Source organism: Oncorhynchus mykiss, chromosome 1 (genome assembly GCF_013265735.2).
Source record: "Oncorhynchus mykiss isolate Arlee chromosome 1, USDA_OmykA_1.1, whole genome shotgun sequence".
In the NCBI taxonomy this organism is placed as follows: Eukaryota; Metazoa; Chordata; class Actinopteri; order Salmoniformes; family Salmonidae; genus Oncorhynchus; species Oncorhynchus mykiss.
This window is the reverse complement of record NC_048565.1, coordinates 90,919,494-90,943,065: the sequence shown is the minus strand read 5'-3', so window position 1 is coordinate 90,943,065 and position 23,572 is coordinate 90,919,494. Positions and strand designations below refer to the sequence as shown.

Below are 23,572 nucleotides of genomic sequence, written 5' to 3'. Positions count from 1 at the left end.
GTTGTGGTAATGTATCTGATACTGTGTTGTGAATGGTGTTGTCGTAATGTATCTGATACTGTGTTGTTAATGGTGTTGTGGTAATGTATCTGATACTGTGTTGTGAATGGTGTTGTCGTAATGTATCTGATACTGTGTTGTTAATGGTGTTGTGGTAATGTGTCTGATACTGTGTTGTTAATGGTGTTGTGGTAATGTGTCTGATACTGTGTTGTCAATAGTGCCGTGGTAATGTGTCTGATAATGTATTGTTAATGGTATTGTGGTAATGTGTCTGATACTGTGTTGTTAATGATATTGTGGTAATGTGTCTGATACTGTGTTGTTAATGGTGTTGTGGTAATCTATCTGATACTCTGTTGTTAATGGTGTTGTGGTAATGTGTCTGATACTGTTGTGGTAATGTATCTGATACTGTGTTGCTAATGGGGTTGTGGTAATGTATCTGATACTGTGTTGTTAATGGTGTTGTGTTAATGTGTCTGATACTGTGTTGTTAATGGTGTTGTGGTAATGTATCTGATACTGTGTTGTTAATGGTGTTGTGGTAATGTGTCTGATACTGTTGTGGTAATGTATCTGATACCGTGTTGTTAATGGTGTTGTGGTAATGTGTCTGATACTGTTGTGGTAATGTATCTGATACTGTGTTGCTAATGGGGTTGTGGTAATGTATCTGATACTGTGTTGTTAATGGTGTTGTGGTAATGTATCTGATACTGTGTTGTTAATGGTGTTTTGGTAATGCATCTGATACTGTGTCGTTAATGGTGTTGTGGTAATGTATCTGATACTGTGTTGTGAATGGTGTGTGGTAATGTATCTGATACTGTTTTGTTAATGGTGTGTGGTAATGTATCTGATACTGTGTTGTTAATGGTGTTGTGGTAATGTGTCTGATACTGTGTTGTTAATGGTGTTGTGGTAATGTGTCTGATACTGTGTTGTTAAATGGTGTTGTGGTAATGTGGCTGATACTGTGTTGTTAATGGTGTTGTGGTAATGTGTCTGATACTGTGTTGTTAATGGTGTTGTGGTAATGTGTCTGATACTGTGTTGTTAAATGGTGTTGTGGTAATGTGGCTGATACTGTGTTGTTAATGGTGTTGTGGTAATGTATCTGATACTGTGTTGTTAATGGTGTTGTGGTAATGTGTCTGATACTGTGTTGTTAATGGTGTTGTGGTAATGTATCTGATACTGTGTTGTTAATGGTGTTGTGGTAATGTATCTGATACTGTGTTGTTAATGGTGTTGTGGTAATGTGTCTGATACTGTGTTGTTAATGGTGTTGTGGTAATGTATCTGATACTGTGTTGTTAATGGTGTGTGGTAATGTATCTGATACTGTGTTGTTAATGGTGTTGTGGTAATGTGTCTGATACTGTGTTGTTAAATGGTGTTGTGGTAATGTGTCTGATACTGTGTTGTTAATGGTGTTGTGGTAATGTGTCTGATACTGTGTTGTTAATGGTGTTGTGGTAATGTGTCTGATACTGTGTTGTTAATGGTGTTGTGGTAATGTGTCTGATACTGTGTTGTTAATGGTGTTGTGGTAATGTATCTGATACTGTGTTGTTAATGGTGTTGTGGTAATGTATCTGATACGGTGTTGTTAATGGTGTGTGGTAATGTATCTGATACTGTGTTGTTAATTGTGTTGTGGTAATGTATCTGATACTGTGTTGTTAATGGTGTTGTGGTAATGTATCTGATACTGTGTTGTTAATGGTGTGTGGTAATGTATCTGATACTGTGTTGTTAATGGTGTTGTGGTAATGTATCTGATACTGTGTTGTTAATGGTATTGTGGTAATGTATCTGATACTGTGTTGTTAATGGTGTTGTGGTAATGTATCTGATACTGTGTTGTTAATGGTGTTGTGGTAATGTGTCTGATACTGTGTTGTTAATGGTGTTGTGGTAATGTATCTGATACTGTGTTGTTAATGGTGTTGTGGTAATGTATCTGATACTGTGTTGTTAATGGTGTGTGGTAATGTGTCTGATACTGTGTTGTTAATGGTGTTGTGGTAATGTGTCTGATACTGTGTTGTTAATGGTAATGTATCTGATACTGTGTTGTTAATGGTAATGTGTCTGATACTGTTGTGTAGTTTGACTTTGAATCCCCCATGAGTCTCATGAGGAGCTGCTTTCCTGCTGCTCTGCCTCCCTCATGTCAATGGAACACACACACACACACACACACACACACACACACACACACACACACACTCATTAATCCACACAGACACACTCACTAATCCACACAGACAGCCATGCAGCCCACCAACTCTCTCTCACCCAGCTGAACTACACTCACTCATGCACTCACACACACACAAAACCACTCACTCACTCACACACACAACCACACACACACACACAACCACACAACCATATGCACACACAGGAGCGCACAGACATATACACACATCTGCACATGCTTGTGATTTTCAAATAAGAGAAATTCACACACACACACACACACACACACACACACATACACACACACACACACTGCTGCTCTACCAAGCCTCCCTCATGTCCATGGAACACACATACACATACACACACACACACACACACACAAACACACACACATATACACCTGTGTCCGTGCAGCTAGACGATTACTGCAGGTGACAACACAACACTAGAGACACATACTGTACATGAGATGATGTCCACACTCACTAATCCACACAGACAGCCAGACAGCCCACCAACTCTCTCTCACCCAGCTGAACTACACTCACTAATCCACACAGACAGCCAGTCAGCCCACCAACTCTCTCTCACCCAGCTGAACTACACTCACTAATCCTCACAGACAGCCAGTCAGCCCACCAACTCTCTCTCACCCAGCTGAACTACACTCACTAATCCACACACACACACACACACACACACACACACACACACACACACACACACACACACACACACACACACACACACACACACACTCATTAATCCACACAGACACACTCACTAATCCACACAGACAGCCATGCAGCCCACCAACTCTCTCTCACCCAGCTGAACTACACTCACTCATGCACTCACACACACACAAAACCACTCACTCACTCACACACACAACCACACACACACACACAACCACACAACCATATGCACACACAGGAGCGCACAGACATATACACACATCTGCACATGCTTGTGATTTTCAAATGCGAGAAATTCAATTCCTTGAAATGGTTTGAAATGTGTTATGTTTGAATTTATCCAGGAGTCAATTCCTTCTTGATCTTCATGGCTTACAAGGACAAATTCCAGAGCTCAGATAGTCAGGTAAGTTTTATTTCTTCAAACAATTTATTCAGACGTCTCTAAAATGTAATGTAAACAATAACCTTGGGTGTTTCTCAATATGCGTACTACCGTACTCCGTACTCTCACGCTCCAAGTGTATTTTCTGAGGACGTTCTCTTGAGTAAAACATTCCATTTGAGCAGCACTCCCCCTACTGTATTACCTCACCACCCCTACTGTATTACCTCACCACCCCTACTGTATTACCTCACCACCCCTTACTGTATTACCTCACCACCCCTACTGTATTACCTCACCACCCCTACTGTATTACCTCACCACCCCTACTGTATTACCTTACCACGCCTACTGTATTACCTCACACTGAGCAGCACTCCCCCTACTGTATTACCTCACCACCCCTACTGTATTACCTCACCACCCTTACTGTATTACCTCACGCTGAGCAGCACTCCCCCTACTGTATTACCTCACGCTGAGCAGCACTCCGCCTACTGTATTACCTCACGCTGAGCAGCACTCCCCCTACTGTATTACCTCACGCTGAGCAGCACTCCCCCTACTGTATTACCTCAGCACTCCCCCTACTGTATTACCTCACGCTGAGCAGCACTCCCCCTACTGTATTACCTCACGCTGAGCAGCACTCCCCCTACTGTATTACCTCAGCACTCCCCCTACTGTATTACCTCACACTGAGCATCACTCCCTCTACTGTATTACCTCACGCTGAGCAGCACTCCCCCTACTGTATTACCTCACACTGAGCAGCACTCCCCCTACTGTATTACCTCACGCTGAGCAGCACTCCCCCTACTGTATTACCTCACGCTGAGCAGCACTCCCCCTACTGTATTACCTCAGCACTCCCCCTACTGTATTACCTCACACTGAGCAGCACTCCCCCTACTGTATTACCTCACGCTGAGCAGCACTCCCCCTACTGTATTACCTCAGCACTCCCCCTACTGTATTACCTCACGCTGAGCAGCACTCCCCCTACTGTATTACCTCACGCTGAGCAGCACTCCCCCTACTGTATTACCTCACGCTGAGCAGCACTCCCCCTACTGTATTACCTCACGCTGAGCAGCACTCCCCCTACTGTATTACCTCACGCTGAGCATCACTCCCCCTACTGTATTACCTCACGCTGAGCAGCACTCCCCCTACTGTATTACCTCATGCTGAGCAGCACTCCCCCTACTGTATTACCTCACACTGAGCAGCACTCCCCCTACTGTATTACCTCACGCTGAGCAGCACTCCCCCTACTGTATTACCTCACGCTGAGCAGCACTCCCACTACTGTATTACCTCACGCTGAGCATCACTCCCCCTACTGTATTACCTCACGCTGAGCAGCACTCCCCCTACTGTATTACCTCACGCTGAGCAGCACTCCCCCTACTGTATTACCTCACGCTGAGCAGCACTCCCCCTACTGTATTACCTCAGCACTCCCCCTACTGTATTACCTCACGCTGAGCAGCACTCCCCCTACTGTATTACCTCACGCTGAGCAGCACTCCCCCTACTGTATTACCTCACGCTGAGCAGCACTCCCCCTACTGTATTACCTCAGCACTCCCCCTACTGTATTACCTCACGCTGAGCATCACTCCCCCTACTGTATTACCTCACGCTGAGCAGCACTCCCCCTACTGTATTACCTCACGCTGAGCAGCACTCCCCCTACTGTATTACCTCACGCTGAGCAGCACTGCCCCCTACTGTATCACCTCACGCTGAGCAGCACTCCCCCTACTGTATTACCTCACGCTGAGCAGCACTGCCCCTACTGTATTACCTCACGCTGAGCAGCACTCCCCCTACTGTATTACCTCAGCACTCCCCCTACTGTATTACCTCACGCTGAGCAGCACTCCCCCTACTGTATTACCTCACGCTGAGCAGCACTGCCCCTACTGTATCACCTCACGCTGAGCAGCACTCCCTCTACTGTATTACCTCACGCTGCACCTCTGTCACGAACCGGCTCAAAGCCCGTAACAAAGGGAGACAACGTGGAGATAAGGAGTAACAAAATATGTATTTATTAACTAAAGCAACTAAGGAAAATATACAATGGTGTGTGTAATCAGTAATCAGTAGTGTAAGTGAGTGTTATGCATGCATGAATGTGATAATGCAGGGTGTTGAAAGGTGCCAAAGCAAACAAACAAAAGGCCACCAAGAACCACAACACGATCTACAAAGGTGTCTGCATGGAGAGAGTCTCCCAGCATGAATGTGGAAGAGGTCTATTTATCCTGGGAGACACCTGGCCCAGGTGTTTCCCATGTAGCTGACGACCCTCCCAACTCCGCCCACCGGCATCCTAATAAGGAAACAAGAACAAAAGAGAGGATACGGCAGACAGAGTGGGAGGGTCGTCACACCTCCACATTCATTGAACCTTCTTCCAGCCAGGACAATGGCAACAATAGATACCAAACAAGAGAAGGCTTTTAGAGCATGAGAGTGTGGAGCACGGTCCTCTGCATTTTGATTAACCCCCCCCCCCCCCCACCCCCACACTCCTTGTTTTTATCTCTTTCCCATGCCAGATGTATGAGATGTTTGGTATCATTAGAGACCTGGGGGCCATCGCTCAGGTTCACGCTGAGAACGGGGACATCATTGACGAGGTAGGCTACTGTACTGTTGACTTGAAAGACTGGCCTTTGACAGTGACTGGGCAGATCTCTCCTGGGCAAAGGTCATCTTCAGTTGACATATTTCTATCTATATAGGAGCAGAATAAACTGCTGTCTTTGATTGCACCATGTGAAGTGTAGTTTCCGTCTTCCCCCTTCTATCTATATAGGAGCAGAAGCGACTACTGGAGCTGGGGATCACTGGGCCTGAGGGACATGTGCTGTGTCACCCAGAGGAGGTAGGGACTTCCTGTCTCTGTGTAAACAATAGCCTCATTTACATGATCACACTACAGTATCTTGTTATGAGCCTGTGTTACTGCTAGTGACAGAGTGGTTTGAAACCGAGAGACTAGACATGCCATTGCTTGTTGAAAATACCTTGTGGATGAATTTTCCACTCTCAATAATAATGGAAATGAGACTGAATATTGTAATCTCAATCAATCAATCACATGTATTTTATTAAAGCCCTTTTTACATCAGCTGTGGTCACAAAGTGCTCAAACCCCAAAGAGCAAGCAATGTCAATGTAGAAGAACAGTGGCTAGGAAAATCTCTCTAGAAAGGAAGGAACCTAGGAAGAAACCTAGAGAGGAACCAGGATCGGAGTGGCCAGTCCTCTTTTAACATTTTTTTAAATATTTATTTAACTGGCAAGTCAGTTAAAAACATTCCTATTAACAATGACGGCCTCCCAAAAGGCAGAAGGCCTCCTGCAGAGACGGGGGCTGGGATTAAAAATAAATAAATACAATATAAATATAGAACAAAACACACATCACTAGAAGAGAGACAACACAACACTACATAAAGAGAGACCTAAGACAACAACACATAGCAAGGCAGCAACACATGACAACACAACATGGTAGCAACACAACATGACAACAACATGGCAGCAACACAACATGGCAGCAACACATGACAACACAGCATGGTGGCAACACAACATGACAACAACATGGCAGAAACACATGACAACACAGCATGGTGGCAACACAACATGACAACAACATGGCAGCAACACATGACAACACAGCATGGTGGCAACACAACATGACAACAACATGGCAGCAACACATGACAACACAGCATGGTAGCTACACAACATGACAACAACATGGCAGCAACACATGACAACACAGCATGGTGGCAACACAACATGACAACAACATGGCAGCAACACATGACAACACAGCATGGTAGCTACACAACATGACAACAACATGGTAGCAACACAACATGGCAGCAACACATGACAACACAGCATGGTGGCAACACAACATGACAACAACATGGCAGCAACACATGACAACACAGCATGGTGGCAACACAACATGACAACAACATGGCAGCAACACATGACAACACAGCATGGTAGCTACACAACATGACAACAACATGGTAGCAACACAACACCACATAAAGAGAGACCTAAGACAACAACACATAGCAAGGCAGCAACACATGACAACACAGCATGGTGGCAACACAACATGACAACAACATGGCAGCAACACATGACAACACAGCATGGTGGCAACACAACATGACAACAACATGGCAGCAACACATGACAACACAGCATGGTGGCAACACAACATGACAACAACATGGCAGCAACACATGACAACACAGCATGGTAGCTACACAACATGACAACAACATGGTAGCAACACAACATGGCAGCAACACATGACAACACTGCATGGTAGCAACACAACATGACAACAACATGGTAGCAGCACAACATGGCAGCAACACATGACAACACAGCATGGTAGCAACACAACATGACAACAACATGGTAGCAACACAACATGGCAGCAACACATGACAACACTGCATGGTAGCAACACAACATGACAACAACATGGTAGCAACACAACATGGCAGCAACACATGACAACACAGCATGGTAGCAACACAACATGGTAGCACCACAAAACATGGTACAAACATTATTGGGCACAGACAACAGCACAAAGGGCAAGAAGGTAGAGACAATACATGTTGCAAAGCAGACACAACTGTCAGTAAGAGTGTCATTGATTGAGTCTTTGAATGAAGAGATTGAGATAAAACTGTCCAGTTTGAGTGTTTTGTTCCAGTCGCTGGCTGCAGCGAACTGAAAAGAGGAGCGACCCAGGGATGTTTGTGCTTTGGGGACTTTTAACAGAATGTGACAGGCAGAACGGGTGTTGAATGTGGAGGATGAGGACTGCAGTAGATATCTCAGATAGGGGGGAGTGAAGGGGTGTTGTATGTGGAGGATGAGGGCTGCAGTAGATATCTCAGATAGGGGGGAGTGAGGCCTAAGAGGGTTTTATAAATAAGCATCAACCAGTGGGTCTTGCGACAGGTATACAGAGATGACCAGTTTACAGAGGAGTATAGAGTGCAGTGATGTGTCCTATAAGGAGCATTGGTGGCAAATCTGATGGCCGAATGGTAAAGAACATCTAGCTGCTCAAGAGCACCCTTACCTGCCGATCTATAAATTCTGTCTCTATAATCTAGCATGGGTAGGATGGTCATCTGAATCAGGGTTAGTTTGGCAGCTGGGGTGAAAGAGGAGCATTTTACGATAGAGGAAACAAAGTTTAGATTTAACTTTAGCCAGCAGCTTTGATATGTGCTGAGAGAAGGACAGTGTACCGTCTAGCCATACTCCCAACTACTTGTATGAGGTGACTACCTCCAGCTCTAAACCCTCAGTGGTAGTAATAACACCAGTGGGAAGAGGGGCATTCTTCTTACCAAACCACATGACCTTTGTTTTGGAGGTGTTCAGAACAAGGTTAAGGGTAGAGAAAGCTTGTTGGACACTAACAATGTTTTGTTGTAGAGCATTTAACAGTATAAGACTGTATCATCTGCATATAAATGGATGAGAGAGCTTCCTACTGCCTGAGCTATGTTGTCGATGTAAATTGAGAAGTGCCTTAAACCACTGCGCCACTCGGGAGTCGTAGTGTTACTCAAGTGATTTGTGGTCGTCACTAGTTACCACAGCCACAAAGTCATAAACCTATTTCTCCCATTTCTCTTCTTCAAATCTGATTTTAAACCTAAGCCTACACTCTTAGAAAAAAAAGTGTTATCTAGAACCTAAAAGGGTTCTACAGCCGTATAACTATTTTTGGTTCCAGGTAGAACCCTTTTCGTTTCCATGTAGAACCCTTTCTACAGAGGGTTTTTACATGGAACCCAAAAGAGTTCTACCTGGAATCAAAAAGTGTTCTCCTATGGACACTTTTGGTGTGTAACCTGAACCACACTGCAAACCTTATGCCTAAACCGAACTTAAAATACATGTTTAAAATGATGATATTGCCAATTTTGACTTTGTGGCTGTTGTACCTAGTAGAAACCGTGATTTGTGGCTGCAGGTAGCCTAGTGGTTAGAGCAGGTAGCCTAGTAGTTAGAGCAGGTAGCCTAGTGGTTAGAGCAGGTAGCCTAGTGGTTAGAGCCAGGTATCCTAGTGGTTAGAGCAGGTAGCCTAGTGGTTAGAGCCAGGTAGCCTAGTGGTTATTGCAGGTAGCCTAGTGGTTAGAGCAGGTAGCCTAGTGGTTAGAGCAGGTAGCCTAGTGGTTAGAGCGTTGGGCCAGTAACCGAAAGGTTGCTATATTGAATCCCCGAGCTGACAAGGTAAACATTAACTGCTGACAAGGCAGTTAACCCACTGTTCCTATTCCGTCATTGTAAATAAGAATTTGTTCTTTAACTGACTTGCCTGGTTAAATGAAAAATAAATGTTGGTTGAGATGTTACAGTAAGGTTTTTTAATTTGTGACCACTAGGTGGAGACAGAGGCAGTGTACCGGGCCATCACCATCGCCAAGCAGGCCAACTGTCCTCTCTACATCACCAAGGTGATGAGCAAGTCGGCTGCTGATGTCATCGCCAAGGCCAGAAAGAAGGGTGAGACTGGGTTTAGCGATTCAATAACAACTTTATTTTGAAATAATTTCTGTATCATACATTCTTTGTTAACTTTGATGGCTAAACACATTTGTTGTTGACCTGGCAAAAAATGTCTGAAAAAGCTGATATTTCTTGTACAAATGCCTCGTCTTTTTTCATTGGATGATTTTCAGGCATGGTGGTTTATGGCGAGCCAATCACAGCCAGCCTTGGGACAGACGGATCACACTATTGGAGTAAGAACTGGGCTAAGGCAGCAGCGTTCGTCATGTCCCCGCCCCTCAGCCCAGACCCCAGCACCCCCGACTACCTCAACTCCCTGCTTTCCTGGTGAGAACACATACGCTGCGTTTACACAGGCAGCCCCATTCTGATCTTTCCCATTTATTGACAAAAGATCTGATTTGATTGGTCAAAAAATACAATTTTGTTTTGCAAAAGATCAGAATTGGGCTGCCTGTGTGAACGCAGCCATAGAGACACAGAAACTAGAATGAAGACAGAACGTTTCTGAATTCTATCTGAATTACTTTGTCTGCATCTAGCACATACTTCGAAGCTCTCACGGACACCGTTGGAAGCTCTCACGGACACTGTTGGAAGCTCTCACGGACACCCTTGAAAGCTCTCACGGACACCCTTCAAAGCTCTCAAGGACACCCTTGAAAGCTCTCACGGACACCCTTCAAAGCTCTCACGGACACCCGTGAAAGCTCTCACGGACACCCTTGAAAGCTCTCACGGACATTGTTCAACGAAGAAAAAGTACAATCACCCTAAAGCAACCAGAAAACAGATTACAGCTTCTGTTCTCTTAGTCATCCCTGATGGTGACTCACTGTGCTGTTCTCTTAGTCATCCCTGATGGTGACTCACTGTGCTGTTCTCTTAGTCATCCCTGATGGTGACTCACTGTGCTGTTCTCTTAGTCATCCCTGATGGTGACTCACTGTGCTGTTCTCTTAGTCATCCCTGATGGTGACTCACTGTGCTGTTCTCTTAGTCATCCCTGATGGTGACTCACTGTTGTTCTCTTAGTCATCCCTGATGGTGACTCACTGTGCTGTTCTCTTAGTCATCCCTGATGGTGACTCACTGTGCTGTTCTCTTAGTCATCCCTGATGGTGACTCACTGTGCTGTTCTCTTAGTCATCCCTGATGGTGACTCACTGTGCTGTTCTCTTAGTCATCCCTGATGGTGACTCACTGTGCTGTTCTCTTAGTCATCCCTGATGGTGACTCACTGTGCTGTTCTCTTAGTCATCCCTGATGGTGACTCACTGTGCTGTTCTCTTAGTCATCCCTGATGGTGACTCACTGTTGTTCTCTTAGTCATCCCTGATGGTGACTCACTGTGCTGTTCTCTTAGTCATCCCTGATGGTGACTCACTGTGCTGTTCTCTTAGTCATCCCTGATGGTGACTCACTGTTGTTCTCTTAGTCATCCCTGATGGTGACTCACTGTGCTGTTCTCTTAGTCATCCCTGATGGTGACTCACTGTGCTGTTCTCTTAGTCATCCCTGATGGTGACTCACTGTGCTGTTCTCTTAGTCATCCCTGATGGTGACTCACTGTGCTGTTCTCTTAGTCATCCCTGATGGTGACTCACTGTGCTGTTCTCTTAGTCATCCCTGATGGTGACTCACTGTTGTTCTCTTAGTCATCCCTGATGGTGACTCACTGTTGTTCTCTTAGTCATCCCTGATGGTGACTCACTGTTGTCCTCTTAGTCATCCCTGATGGTGACTCACTGTGTTGTTCTCTTAGTCATCCCTGATGGTGACTCACTGTGTTGTTCTCTTAGTCATCCCTGATGGTGACTCACTGTTGTCCTCTTAGTCATCCCTGATAGTGGCTCACTGTGTTGTTCTCTTAGTCATCCCTGATGATGACTCACTGTGTTGTTCTCTTAGTCATCCCTGATGGTGACTCACTGTGCTGTTCTCTTAGTCATCCCTGATGGTGACTCACTGTGCTGTTCTCTTAGTCATCCCTGATGGTGACTCACTGTGCTGTTCTCTTAGTCATCCCTGATGGTGACTCACTGTGCTGTTCTCTTAGTCATCCCTGATGGTGACTCACTGTGCTGTTCTCTTAGTCATCCCTGATGGTGACTCACTGTGCTGTTCTCTTAGTCATCCCTGATGGTGACTCACTGTTGTCCTCTTAGTCATCCCTGATGATGACTCACTGTGTTGTTCTCTTAGTCATCCCTTATGGTGACTCACTGTGTTGTTCTCTTAGTCATTCCTTATGATGACACACTGTGTTGTTCTCTAAGTCATCCCTGATGGTGACTCACTGTTGTTCTCTTAGTCATCCCTGATGGTGACTCACTGTTGTCCTCTTAGTCATCCCTGATGGTGACTCACTGTGTTGTTCTCTTAGTCATCCCTGATGGTGACTCACTGTTGTCCTCTTAGTCATCCCTGATGATGACTCACTGTGTTGTTCTCTTAGTCATCCCTTATGGTGACTCACTGTGTTGTTCTCTTAGTCATTCCTTATGATGACACACTGTGTTGTTCTCTAAGTCATCCCTGATGGTGACTCACTGTTGTTCTCTTAGTCATCCCTGATGGTGACTCACTGTTGTCCTCTTAGTCATCCCTGATAGTGGCTCACTGTGTTGTTCTCTTAGTCATCCCTGATGGTGACTCACTGTGCTGTTCTCTTAGTCATCCCTGATGGTGACTCACTGTTGTCCTCTTAGTCATCCCTGATGGTGACTCACTGTGTTGTTCTCTTAGTCATCCCTGATGGTGACTCACTGTTGTCCTCTTAGTCATCCCCGATGATGACTCACTGTGTTGTTCTCTTAGTCATCCCTTATGGTGACTCACTGTGTTGTTCTCTTAGTCATTCCTTATGATGACACACTGTGTTGTTCTCTAAGTCATCCCTGATGGTGACTCACTGTTGTTCTCTTAGTCATCCCTGATGGTGACTCACTGTTGTCCTCTTAGTCATCCCTGATAGTGGCTCACTGTGTTGTTCTCTTAGTCATCCCTGATGATGACTCACTGTGTTGTTCTCTTAGTCATCCCTGATGGTGACTCACTGTGCTGTTCTCTTAGTCATCCCTGATGGTGACTCACTGTGCTGTTCTCTTAGTCATCCCTGATGGTGACTCACTGTGCTGTTCTCTTAGTCATCCCTGATGGTGACTCACTGTGCTGTTCTCTTAGTCATCCCTGATGGGGACTCACTGTGCTGTTCTCTTAGTCATCCCTGATGGTGACTCACTGTGCTGTTCTCTTAGTCATCCCTGATGGTGACTCACTGTGCTGTTCTCTTAGTCATCCCTGATGGTGACTCACTGTTGTTCTCTTAGTCATCCCTGATGGTGACTCACTGTTGTTCTCTTAGTCATCCCTGATGGTGACTCACTGTTGTTCTCTTAGTCATCCCTGATGGTGACTCACTGTTGTTCTCTTAGTCATCCCTGATGGTGACTCACTGTTGTTCTCTTAGTCATCCCTGATGGTGACTCACTGTTGTTCTCTTAGTCATCCCTGATGGTGACTCACTGTGTTGTTCTCTTAGTCATCCCTGATGGTGACTCACTGTTGTCCTCTTAGTCATCCCTGATGATGACTCACTGTGTTGTTCTCTTAGTCATCCCTTATGGTGACTCACTGTGTTGTTCTCTTAGTCATTCCTTATGATGACACACTGTGTTGTTCTCTAAGTCATCCCTGATGGTGACTCACTGTTGTTCTCTTAGTCATCCCTGATGGTGACTCACTGTTGTCCTCTTAGTCATCCCTGATGGTGACTCACTGTGTTGTTCTCTTAGTCATCCCTGATGGTGACTCACTGTTGTCCTCTTAGTCATCCCCGATGATGACTCACTGTGTTGTTCTCTTAGTCATCCCTTATGGTGACTCACTGTGTTGTTCTCTTAGTCATTCCTTTTGATGACACACTGTGTTGTTCTCTTAGTCATCCCTGATGGTGACTCACTGTGCTGTTCTCTTAGTCATCCCTGATGGTGACTCACTGTTGTTCTCTTAGTCATCCCTGATGGTGACTCACTGTTGTTCTCTTAGTCATCCCTGATGGTGACTCACTGTTGTTCTCTTAGTCATCCCTGATGGTGACTCACTGTTGTCCTCTTAGTTATCCCTGATGGCGACTCACTGTGTTGTTCTCTTAGTCATCCCTGATGGTGACTCACTGTGTTGTTCTCTTAGTCATCCCTGATGATGACTCACTGTTGTCCTCTTAGTCATCCCTGATGGTGACTCACTGTGTTGTTCTCTTAGTCATCCCTGATGGTGACTCACTGTTGTCCTCTTAGTCATCCCTGATGATGACTCACTGTGTTGTTCTCTTAGTCATCCCTTATGGTGACTCACTGTGTTGTTCTCTTAGTCATTCCTTATGATGACACACTGTGTTGTTCTCTAAGTCATCCCTGATGGTGACTCACTGTTGTTCTCTTAGTCATCCCTGATGGTGACTCACTGTTGTCATCTTAGTCATCCCTGATGGTGACTCACTGTGTTGTTCTCTTAGTCATCCCTGATGGTGACTCACTGTTGTCCTCTTAGTCATCCCTGATGATGACTCACTGTGTTGTTCTCTTAGTCATCCCTTATGGTGACTCACTGTGTTTTTCTCTTAGTCATTCCTTATGATGACACACTGTGTTGTTCTCTAAGTCATCCCTGATGGTGACTCACTGTTGTTCTCTCAGTCATCCCTGATGGTGACTCACTGTTGTCCTCTTAGTCATCCCTGATAGTGGCTCACTGTGTTGTTCTCTTAGTCATCCCTGATGGTGACTCACTGTGCTGTTCTCTTAGTCATCCCTGATGGTGACTCACTGTTGTCCTCTTAGTCATCCCTGATGGTGACTCACTGTGTTGTTCTCTTAGTCATCCCTGATGGTGACTCACTGTTGTCCTCTTAGTCATCCCCGATGATGACTCACTGTGTTGTCCTCTTAGTCATCCCTGATGGTGACTCACTGTTGTTCTCTTAGTCATCCCTGATGGTGACTCACTGTTGTCCTCTTAGTCATCCCTGATAGTGGCTCACTGTGTTGTTCTCTTAGTCATCCCTGATGGTGACTCACTGTGCTGTTCTCTTAGTCATCCCTGATGGTGACTCACTGTTGTCCTCTTAGTCATCCCTGATGGTGACTCACTGTGTTGTTCTCTTAGTCATCCCTGATGGTGACTCACTGTTGTCCTCTTAGTCATCCCCGATGATGACTCACTGTGTTGTTCTCTTAGTCATCCCTTATGGTGACTCACTGTGTTGTTCTCTTAGTCATTCCTTATGATGACACACTGTGTTGTTCTCTTAGTCATCCCTGATAGTGGCTCACTGTGTTGTTCTCTTAGTCATCCCTGATGATGACTCACTGTGTTGTTCTCTTAGTCATCCCTGATGGTGACTCACTGTGCTGTTCTCTTAGTCATCCCTGATGGTGAATCACTGTGTGGCCCTCTTAGATGATGACTCACTGTGCTGTGATCTGACTGTCCTGTTCTCTTGGTCCACAGTGGTCTGACTGTCCTGTTCTCTTGGTCCACAGTGGTCTGACTGTCCTGTTCTCTTGGTCCACAGTGGAGACCTTCAGGTGACGGCCAGTGGCCACAGTACCTTCTCGACGGCCCAGAAGGCTGTTGGGAAAGACAACTTCACCCTCATCCCTGAGGGAACTAACGGCATCGAGGAGAGGCTAGCCATCGTCTGGGAGAAGGCTGTGGTATGTTTTGTTGTTTTATTTTCTAAAGGTTTATTTTTTGTCATTGTATGCTTTACAGGGAAATAAAGAGTTTTTGTAGTTGGCCTGATTCAAAGTGGTGCTGCAGCTGTATATATGATCTGGAGGCAGCAGTTTAGACAGCTAGATCACCGTAGGGCACCCCTGTTTCTGTTGTTGTTGTTGCTTCTTCTTCTTCTTCTTTTTTCTATTCTTCTTCTTCTTCCTGTTCTTCTTCTTCTTCTTTTTTCTATTCTTCTTCTTCTTCCTATTCTTCCTATTCTTCTTCTTCTTCTTCTTCTTCCTATTCTTCTTCTTCTTCTTCTTCTTCTTCTTCTTCTTCTTCTTCTTCTTCTTCCTATTCTTCTTCCTCTTCTTCTTCTTCCTATTCTTCTTCCTCTTCTTCTTCCTCCTATTCTTCTTCTTCTTCTTCTTCTTATTCTTCTTCTTCTTCTTCCTATTCTTCTTCTTCTTCTTCTTCTTCTTCTTCTTCTTCTTCTTATTCTTCTTCTTCTTATTCTTCTTCTTCTTCTTCTTCCTATTCTTCTTCCTCCTATTCTTCTTCCTATTCTTCTTCTTCTTCTTCTTCTTCTTCTTCTTCTTCTTCTTCTTCTTCTTCTTCTTCTTCTTCTTCTTCTTCCCCTTCTTCTTCCTCCTATTCTTCTTCCTCTTCTTCTTCTTCTTCACTGGTTTTCACAGTGATGCGATATGTCTTTAACAGTAACGTCTTTGCATTGTTGTATAAAAGACAGCTCTCTCCTGATCGTGAAGAGGATGTGTTGTTCTGTATTCCCCAGGCGACAGGCAAAATGGATGAGAATGAGTTTGTTGCGGTGACGAGCACCAACGCTGCCAAGCTGTTCAACCTGTATCCTCGTAAAGGAAGGATCGCTGTGGGGTCAGACGCAGACATCGTGATCTGGAACCCCAAGGAGACCAAGACCATCTCAGCCGCGACCCACGCACTGGTACACACACACCAACACACCAACACACACACACACACCCTCCCTCTCTCCTTCTCTTTCACAGTCAACCTCCAGACATCATTCAGACATTCCTCTCAAATGTGTCTGTCTGCCTGTCAGGGAGGAGTTTTGTCAGTCTGTCTGTACAATGATATCATGTTTGAGCTGGATGTTCATTATTCTGTCCTTGTGTGTGTTTCCAGACAGTGGAGATTAACATCTTTGAGGGCATGGAGGTCCGGGGAGCCCCGGTTGTGGTGATCAGCCAGGGGAAGATCGTCCTGGAGGGGGGAAAGCTGAACGTCACAGAGGGCTCTGGACGCTTCGTACCCAGAAAGGCTTATCCTGACTTCATCTACAAGAGGATCAAAGCACGCAGCAAGGTAAGAGAAGAGAGGTAAAGGCTAACCAGGTTAAGAGCTAGGGGCTACGAACCAGCAGGGTAAGAGAAGAGAGATGAAGGCTAACCAGGGTAAGAGCTAGGGGCTAACAACCAGCAGGGTAAGAGAAGAGAGATGAAGGCTAACCAGGGTAAGCGCTAGGGGCTAACAACCAGCAGGGTAAGAGAAGAGAGATGAAGGCTAACCAGGGTAAGAGCTAGGGGCTACGAACCAGCAGGGTAAGAGAAGAGCGATGAAGGCTAACCAGGGTAAGAGCTAGGGGCTAACAACCAGCAGGGTAAGAGAAGAGAGATGAAGGCTAACCAGGGTAAGAGCTAGGGGCTAACAACCAGCAGGGTAAGAGAAGATAGATGAAGGCTAACCAGGGTAAGAGCTAGGGTCTAACAACCAGCAGGGTAAAAGAAGAGAGATGAAGGCTAACCAGGGTAAGAGCTAGGGGCTAACAACCAGCAGGGTAAGAGAAGAGAGATGAAGGCTAACCAGGGTAAGAGCTAGGGTCTAACAACCAGCAGGGTAAGAGAAGAGAGATGAAGGCTAACCAGGGTAAGAGCTAGGGGCTAACAACCAGCAGGGTAAGAGAATAGTGGTGAAGGCTAACCAGGGTAAGAGCTAGGGGTTAATGCTGGCAGGGTAAAAGCACAGCAGGGTAGGAGATAGTGGCTAATGCTAGCAGGGTAAGAGAACAGCAGGGTAGGATATAGTGGCTAATGCTAGCAGGGTAAGAGCTAGGGGCTAATGCTTGTAGGGTAATAGCTAGGGGCTAATGCTTGCAGGGTAATAGCACAGCAGAGTAGGAGATAGTGGCTAATGCTTGCAGGGTAAAAGCACAGCAGGGCAGGAGATAGTGGCTAATGCTTGCAGGGTAAAATCACAGTAGGGTAGGAGATAGTGGCTAATGCTTGCAGGGTAAAATCACAGTAGGGTAGGAGATAGTGGCTAATGCTTGCAGGGTAAAAACAGAGCAGGGTAATAGCTAGGGGCTAATACTTGTAGGGTAATAGCTAGGGGCTAATGCTTGTAGGGTAATAGCTAGGGACAATTGCTTGCAGGGTAATAGCTAGAGGCTAATGCTAGCAGGGTAATAGCTAGAGGCTAATGCTAGCAGGGTAAGAGCTAGAGGCTAATGCTTGCAGGGTAATAGCTAGAGACTAATGCTAGCAGGGTAATAGCTAGAGGCTAATGCTAGCAGGGTAAGAGCTGATGAGAAAATTGACCTACAGATAAATTACAGAAGCAGGGTAAGAGCTAGGAGCTAACGGCTAATACAAATAATATTACATTGGATTAACGTAGCGCCTTTTTACCTACTGAGGTACTCAAAGAGCTTTACATAGTAAGGGATAACTCACCTCATCCACCACCAATGTAATGGCACCCACTTGAGTAATTCACTTGACCGTTTTGTGCCAAAAGGTTTACCACTCATCAGCTAACATGGTGTGGAGGTGAGGAGTGATATATCCCAATTAGGAACGAAGGGGTTGATTAGGTGGCCATGATGGAATGGGGCCAGGTTGGGAATTTAATAAGCTAATGAAGACAAAGATGTTCTGTCCAGAAAGAGAAGCAGTAGGGGTGTTAAATGTCCTTGTCATTATCGTGTTGCAGATCTCACTTGAAGCAAGAGGGACATTTCATTGTCTTAAAGCTTTTGCCACCATTCAGTTGTATAATTTCTCAAAGCCCGCAGCAGAGTAAGAGATAAAATCAGAGAACCAGTGAAAGGTAAGAGCTGAGAGCTAAAGAGGAATATGAACAATCCATCCTCAAATGGCCCTGTCATTATCCTGTTGCAGAAGTCACCTAGAGCGAGAGGTAAACTTTACAGACAGAGGCCTGAAACTCTTACCACATTAGGTTTTTAAGAAACTGTGCTTTTGAAGTGCACTTGCAGCAATTTAAACACTAACGGCTAATGGCTAACGGCTAACGGCTAAGTCTAATGGCTAACGGCTAAGTCTAATGGCTAACAGCTAATGGCTAACGGCTAATGGCTAACGGCTAAGGGCTAATGGCTAACGGCTAACGGCTAAGGGCTAATGGCTAACGGCTAAGGGCTAATGGCTAACGGCTAAGGGCTAATGGCTATGCAGAGTTAAGAGTGTGATAGTATAAAGGTCCATCCCAACTTGTGCTTTTACAAAGGTGGCATAACTCTCTTTCCACCCTTTACTTACTGTATATTACACAGTAAATCACTTTTTAATGACTTTATCCTTTACATGACATTCACCTGACATTCTCTCCAGATGCTTGACAATCTACATTACCCTTTACATGACATTCTCTCCAGATGGTTGATGATCTACATTATCCTAACATGGCATTCTCTCCAGATGGTTGATGATCTACATTATCCTAACATGACATTCTCTCCAGATGGTTGATGATCTACATTATCCTAACATGACATTCTCTCCAGATGGTTGACGATTTCTATTATCCTTTACACGACATTCTTTCCAGATGGCTGAATATCTACATTATCCTTTATCAAATCAAATCAAATCAAATCAAATTTTATTTGTCACATACACATGGTTAGCAGATGTTAATGCGAGTGTAGCGAAATGCTTGTGCTTCTAGTTCCGACAATGCAGTAATAACCAACAAGTAATCTAACTAACAATTCCAAAACTACTGTCTTGTACACAGTGTAAGGGGATAAAGAATATGTACATAAGGATATATGAATGAGTGATGGTACAGAGCAGCATAGGCAAGATACAGTAGATGGTATCGAGTACAGTATGTACAAATGAGATGAGTATGTAAACAAAGTGGCATAGTTTAAAGTGGCTAGTGATACATGTATTACATAAGGATACAGTCGATGATATAGAGTACAGTATATACGTATGCATATGAGATGAATAATGTAGGGTAAGTAACATTATATAAGGTAGCATTGTTTAAAGTGGCTAGTGATATATTTACATCATTTCCCATCAATTCCCATTATTAAAGTGGCTGGAGTTGAGTCAGTGTCAGTGTGTTGGCAGCAGCCACTCAATGTTAGTGACATTCTCCTCCCTCTCTAGATGGCTGATGCCCGTGGCGTCCCCCGAGGGAACTATGATGGACCGGTCCATGATGTCATCAGCATGACTAAGTCAGTGCCGGCCACTCCCTCCAGCAGGGGGCCCCAGTGCCCAGGGAAGGGCCCCCTCGGCCCCACCAGGAACCTGCACCAGTCTGGTTTCACCCTATCCGGTATGGGTAAGCTTCATCTACTCTTTACTGGGTGTGGATGTTTCTCCTCACTTTTTTAATTGAACCTTTATTCAGGGTTATTCTCATTAAGATCAAGTCTCTTTCACTCTCTGGAAGTACCAGACAGGTGTAACAGATGTGAAACGGCTAGCTTAGTTAGCGTGGGCGCTAAATAGCGTTTCAATCAGTGACGTCACTTGCTCTGAGACCTTGAAGTAGTAGTTCCCCTTGTTCTGCAAGGGCCGCGACTTTTGTGGAGCGATGGGTAACGATGCTTCGAGGGTGACTGTTGATGTGTGCAGAAGGTCCCTGGTTCGCGCCCGGGTATGGGCGAGGGTACGGTCTAAACTTATACTGTTACACAGGAAACTGTCTCCTTTTGTCTTGATGTCAGGGCTGTATTATTTCATTATTTATTTGTCCTTCCTTTTCTCTCTGTGTCTCTGTCTATAAGCATCCTAATCTCTCTCCCCCTTCTCACTCTCTCTCCCCCCCCCATCTCCCTCTCTTCCACGCTCTCCGTCTTCCTCCCTCTCCTTCCTTCTCTCTCACTCTGACCATCTCACTCCCATTCCCTTGTTTCAGGCAATCATCTTTCTAATTGGGAGTCCTGTTTTATCCTGTCAGTCTTATTACAGTCTAACTTCTAGCTCTGTTTACTGTCTCTGTTGAACCACACAGGACCAATTATAGCTACAGTATAGCTGTAGTTACATCTAAGGTCAGGGATTTGGGAAGCTGTACAATGGTAATTTCAAATCATAGTTATACTGTCTTACTCCTATCAGAACCCAACATGTACTCAATTGTTTGTAACGGATCTTTGTTCTTGTTCTCCGATACAGGAACTCAGATTGACGACCACATCCCACGACGCTCAGCACAGAGGATCGTGGCGCCACCCGGTGGCCGCTCCAATATCACCTCCCTGTCGTGAACCTGGGAGCTCCTTGCTCCTCACGTCTGCTGTAGGGAGAAAAATAAATCAACTACTGTAGCAATTACCAACTACATCAATCAAAACAAATCTCACCCGGCTTCCAGAACTAAACTCAACAGTGAAACCTGAACATGCAATCCTCTTCTCAGATACAACTGTAAAACAGTATACAGATTAGAACTACATTTACCACTAGTAGTTACCAACAGTATACAGCATAGAACTACAATTACCACTAGTAGTTACCAGTCATTCTATTTCTATGGTAGACACACCAACTGGTAAAACCCACTAACTTAGTACTTTGATCTGTCATCCTTTATCAATATTGTGATCAATTCCTCAATCAATTTATCTCATCACCCATCAATAGTCAACTGTCCCTGTCAGATCTCCATAGCATGCAGTTTAAACAGTCTCTGTCTCCTCAGTCAGATAACCGTCTCTCTCATCGTCTCCTCAGCTTCACTATAGCTTTACTAACATGGTGATACATGAGTCCTAGATGAAAGTAGTTCTCTTTAGACCACAGAATGCCTCTCAGCTCTCTCTCTCTCTCTCTCGTCGTAGTGATGCCTGCTTCTGCTTTCGCTTCAATGCTTCTAAGAAACTCTGTAGTTGAGTCCAACATGGAACTCTATTCCCTAGATAGTGCACTAGAGGACAAAAGTAGTGCGCTATCTAGGGAATAGAGGGCCATTTCAGACTGACGCGAACTTGTTGTCTCTCTCTGTTGTTATTTAGTCATGGCTGTAGGCTATTTAGGCTTCATCTTACCGTCTCTTACTGTTATATGCATGACTTTTCCTCTTCATCGTTACTCATTACAAATACAACAAGGAAAATAAGTGCGTGTTACTGTTACTGTGAACAGACTGTAGGGACAGTCCTCTAGTCACGCTTGTCTTACTATTATTATGATGTTTTATCCCAATGCAGGTGAGCTAACTTTGCTTCCATGGTATATTCAGTCAGTCAGAATAGGAACTTCGCCAATCCTTCTATTCAGTCAGTCAGAATAGGAACTTCGCCAATCCTTCTATTCAGTCAGTCAGAATAGGAACTTCACCAATCCTTCTATTCAGTCAGTCAGAATAAGAACTTCACCAATCCTTCTATTCAGTCAGTCAGAATAAGAACTTCACCAATCCTTCTATTCAGTCAGTCAGAGTAAGAACTTCACCAATCCTTCTATTCAGTCAGTCAGAATAAGAACTTCACCAATCCTTCTATTCAGTCAGTCAGAATAAGAACTTCTTCAATCCTTCATGTCTATATAGGAGGTACAGGGAAGCCCATATCATCTGTATATCTGTGTTTTTGTCTTTATAGCACAGCCATGTTCCACTGTCATCGTGTGACTTTTATATTTTTTGTATATAAAGACCAAACATCCTGGTGCTTTGAAACCCTAGCCTGGTTCAGCCATACTGAATGCTCCACTGACTTGGTGAAACAGAGCATAGCAGTCAGGATTCCAGGCTATCGAACACCCACGTTGTAACCAGGGATACACAGGGATACGTGGAGCTGTCAACAATAAAACAGTGGTTTTAAAAGTCTTTCGCTTTAAAAAAAAAACCTGACTCTTATTTGTAATGATTTTATTTAATTTTCTACCATTTCCTTTCTCTCTTTTTGTAGACTTCACGTTTGTACTTTTACATGGTCCGGTTGAGAAAGTGAACTTTATTTTGTTTGTTTGTTGCCTAAATAGACATCAACAACATTACCGTTGTTCTTGTTCAACAGTGTTGTAACTCGGTCAGTCTTTGGAAAGGTTGTTTGCATTCGTTAAGTGGTCATGTAAAAAAGGGCAAATGAAGTGGTCCATTTTTAGTCTTTTTCTACTGTTTCTGTGTCCAATGGAAATAGGATTTGTGTCCCGAAAGCTAATGTAAGCATGTCCTGAATAAAGTTTGAGGGGGAAAAGTGTAATTGGTTTATATTTGTTATTTGTAATGACAATGTCATAACATGTCTTATATACAGTTGATGTCGGAAGTTTACATACACTTAGGTTGGAGTCATTTAAAAGTCATTTTTCAACCACTCCACACATTTATTGTAAACAAACTATAGTTGTGGCAAGTTGGTTAGGATATCTACTTTGTGCATGACACAAGTCATTTTTCCAACAATTGTTTACAGACAGATTATTTCACTTATAATTCACTGTATCACAATTCCAGTGGGTCAGAAGTTTACATACACTAAGTCGACTGTGCATTTAAACAGCTTGGAAAATTCCAGAAAATGATGTCATGGCTTTAGAAGCTCCTGATAGGCTAATTGACATCATTTGCGTCAATTGGAGGTGTACCTGTGGATGTATTTCAAGGCCTACCTTCAAAATCAGTGCCTATTTGCTTGACATCATGGGAAAATCAAAAGAAATCAGCCAAGACCTCAGAAAATGAATTGTCTGGTTCGTCCTTT

The 23,572-nt window shown here is 44.4% G+C and overlaps 1 protein-coding gene across 3 annotated transcripts in view; it reads left to right on the top strand.

The window, feature by feature from the left end:
• LOC118936689 (dihydropyrimidinase-related protein 2-like) overlaps positions 1-23,071 on the top strand; it is a 50,597-nt gene extending 27,526 nt beyond the window's left edge. For 2 of the 3 annotated variants that reach the window (XM_036988617.1, XM_036988624.1), the window contains exons 5-14: positions 3,257-3,318; positions 5,871-5,951; positions 6,131-6,199; positions 9,768-9,888; positions 10,065-10,221; positions 15,473-15,614; positions 16,409-16,579; positions 16,783-16,962; positions 20,022-20,199; positions 21,039-23,071. In XM_036988617.1, the coding sequence (XP_036844512.1) occupies positions 3,257-3,318; positions 5,871-5,951; positions 6,131-6,199; positions 9,768-9,888; positions 10,065-10,221; positions 15,473-15,614; positions 16,409-16,579; positions 16,783-16,962; positions 20,022-20,199; positions 21,039-21,130 (1,253 nt within the window). In that variant the 3' untranslated portion in view covers positions 21,131-23,071. The remainder of the gene's footprint in view (positions 1-3,256; positions 3,319-5,870; positions 5,952-6,130; positions 6,200-9,767; positions 9,889-10,064; positions 10,222-15,472; positions 15,615-16,408; positions 16,580-16,782; positions 16,963-20,021; positions 20,200-21,038) is intronic. The other variant, XM_036988621.1, reaches the window with a different exon arrangement.
• The last annotated feature ends 501 nt before the right edge of the window (positions 23,072-23,572 follow it).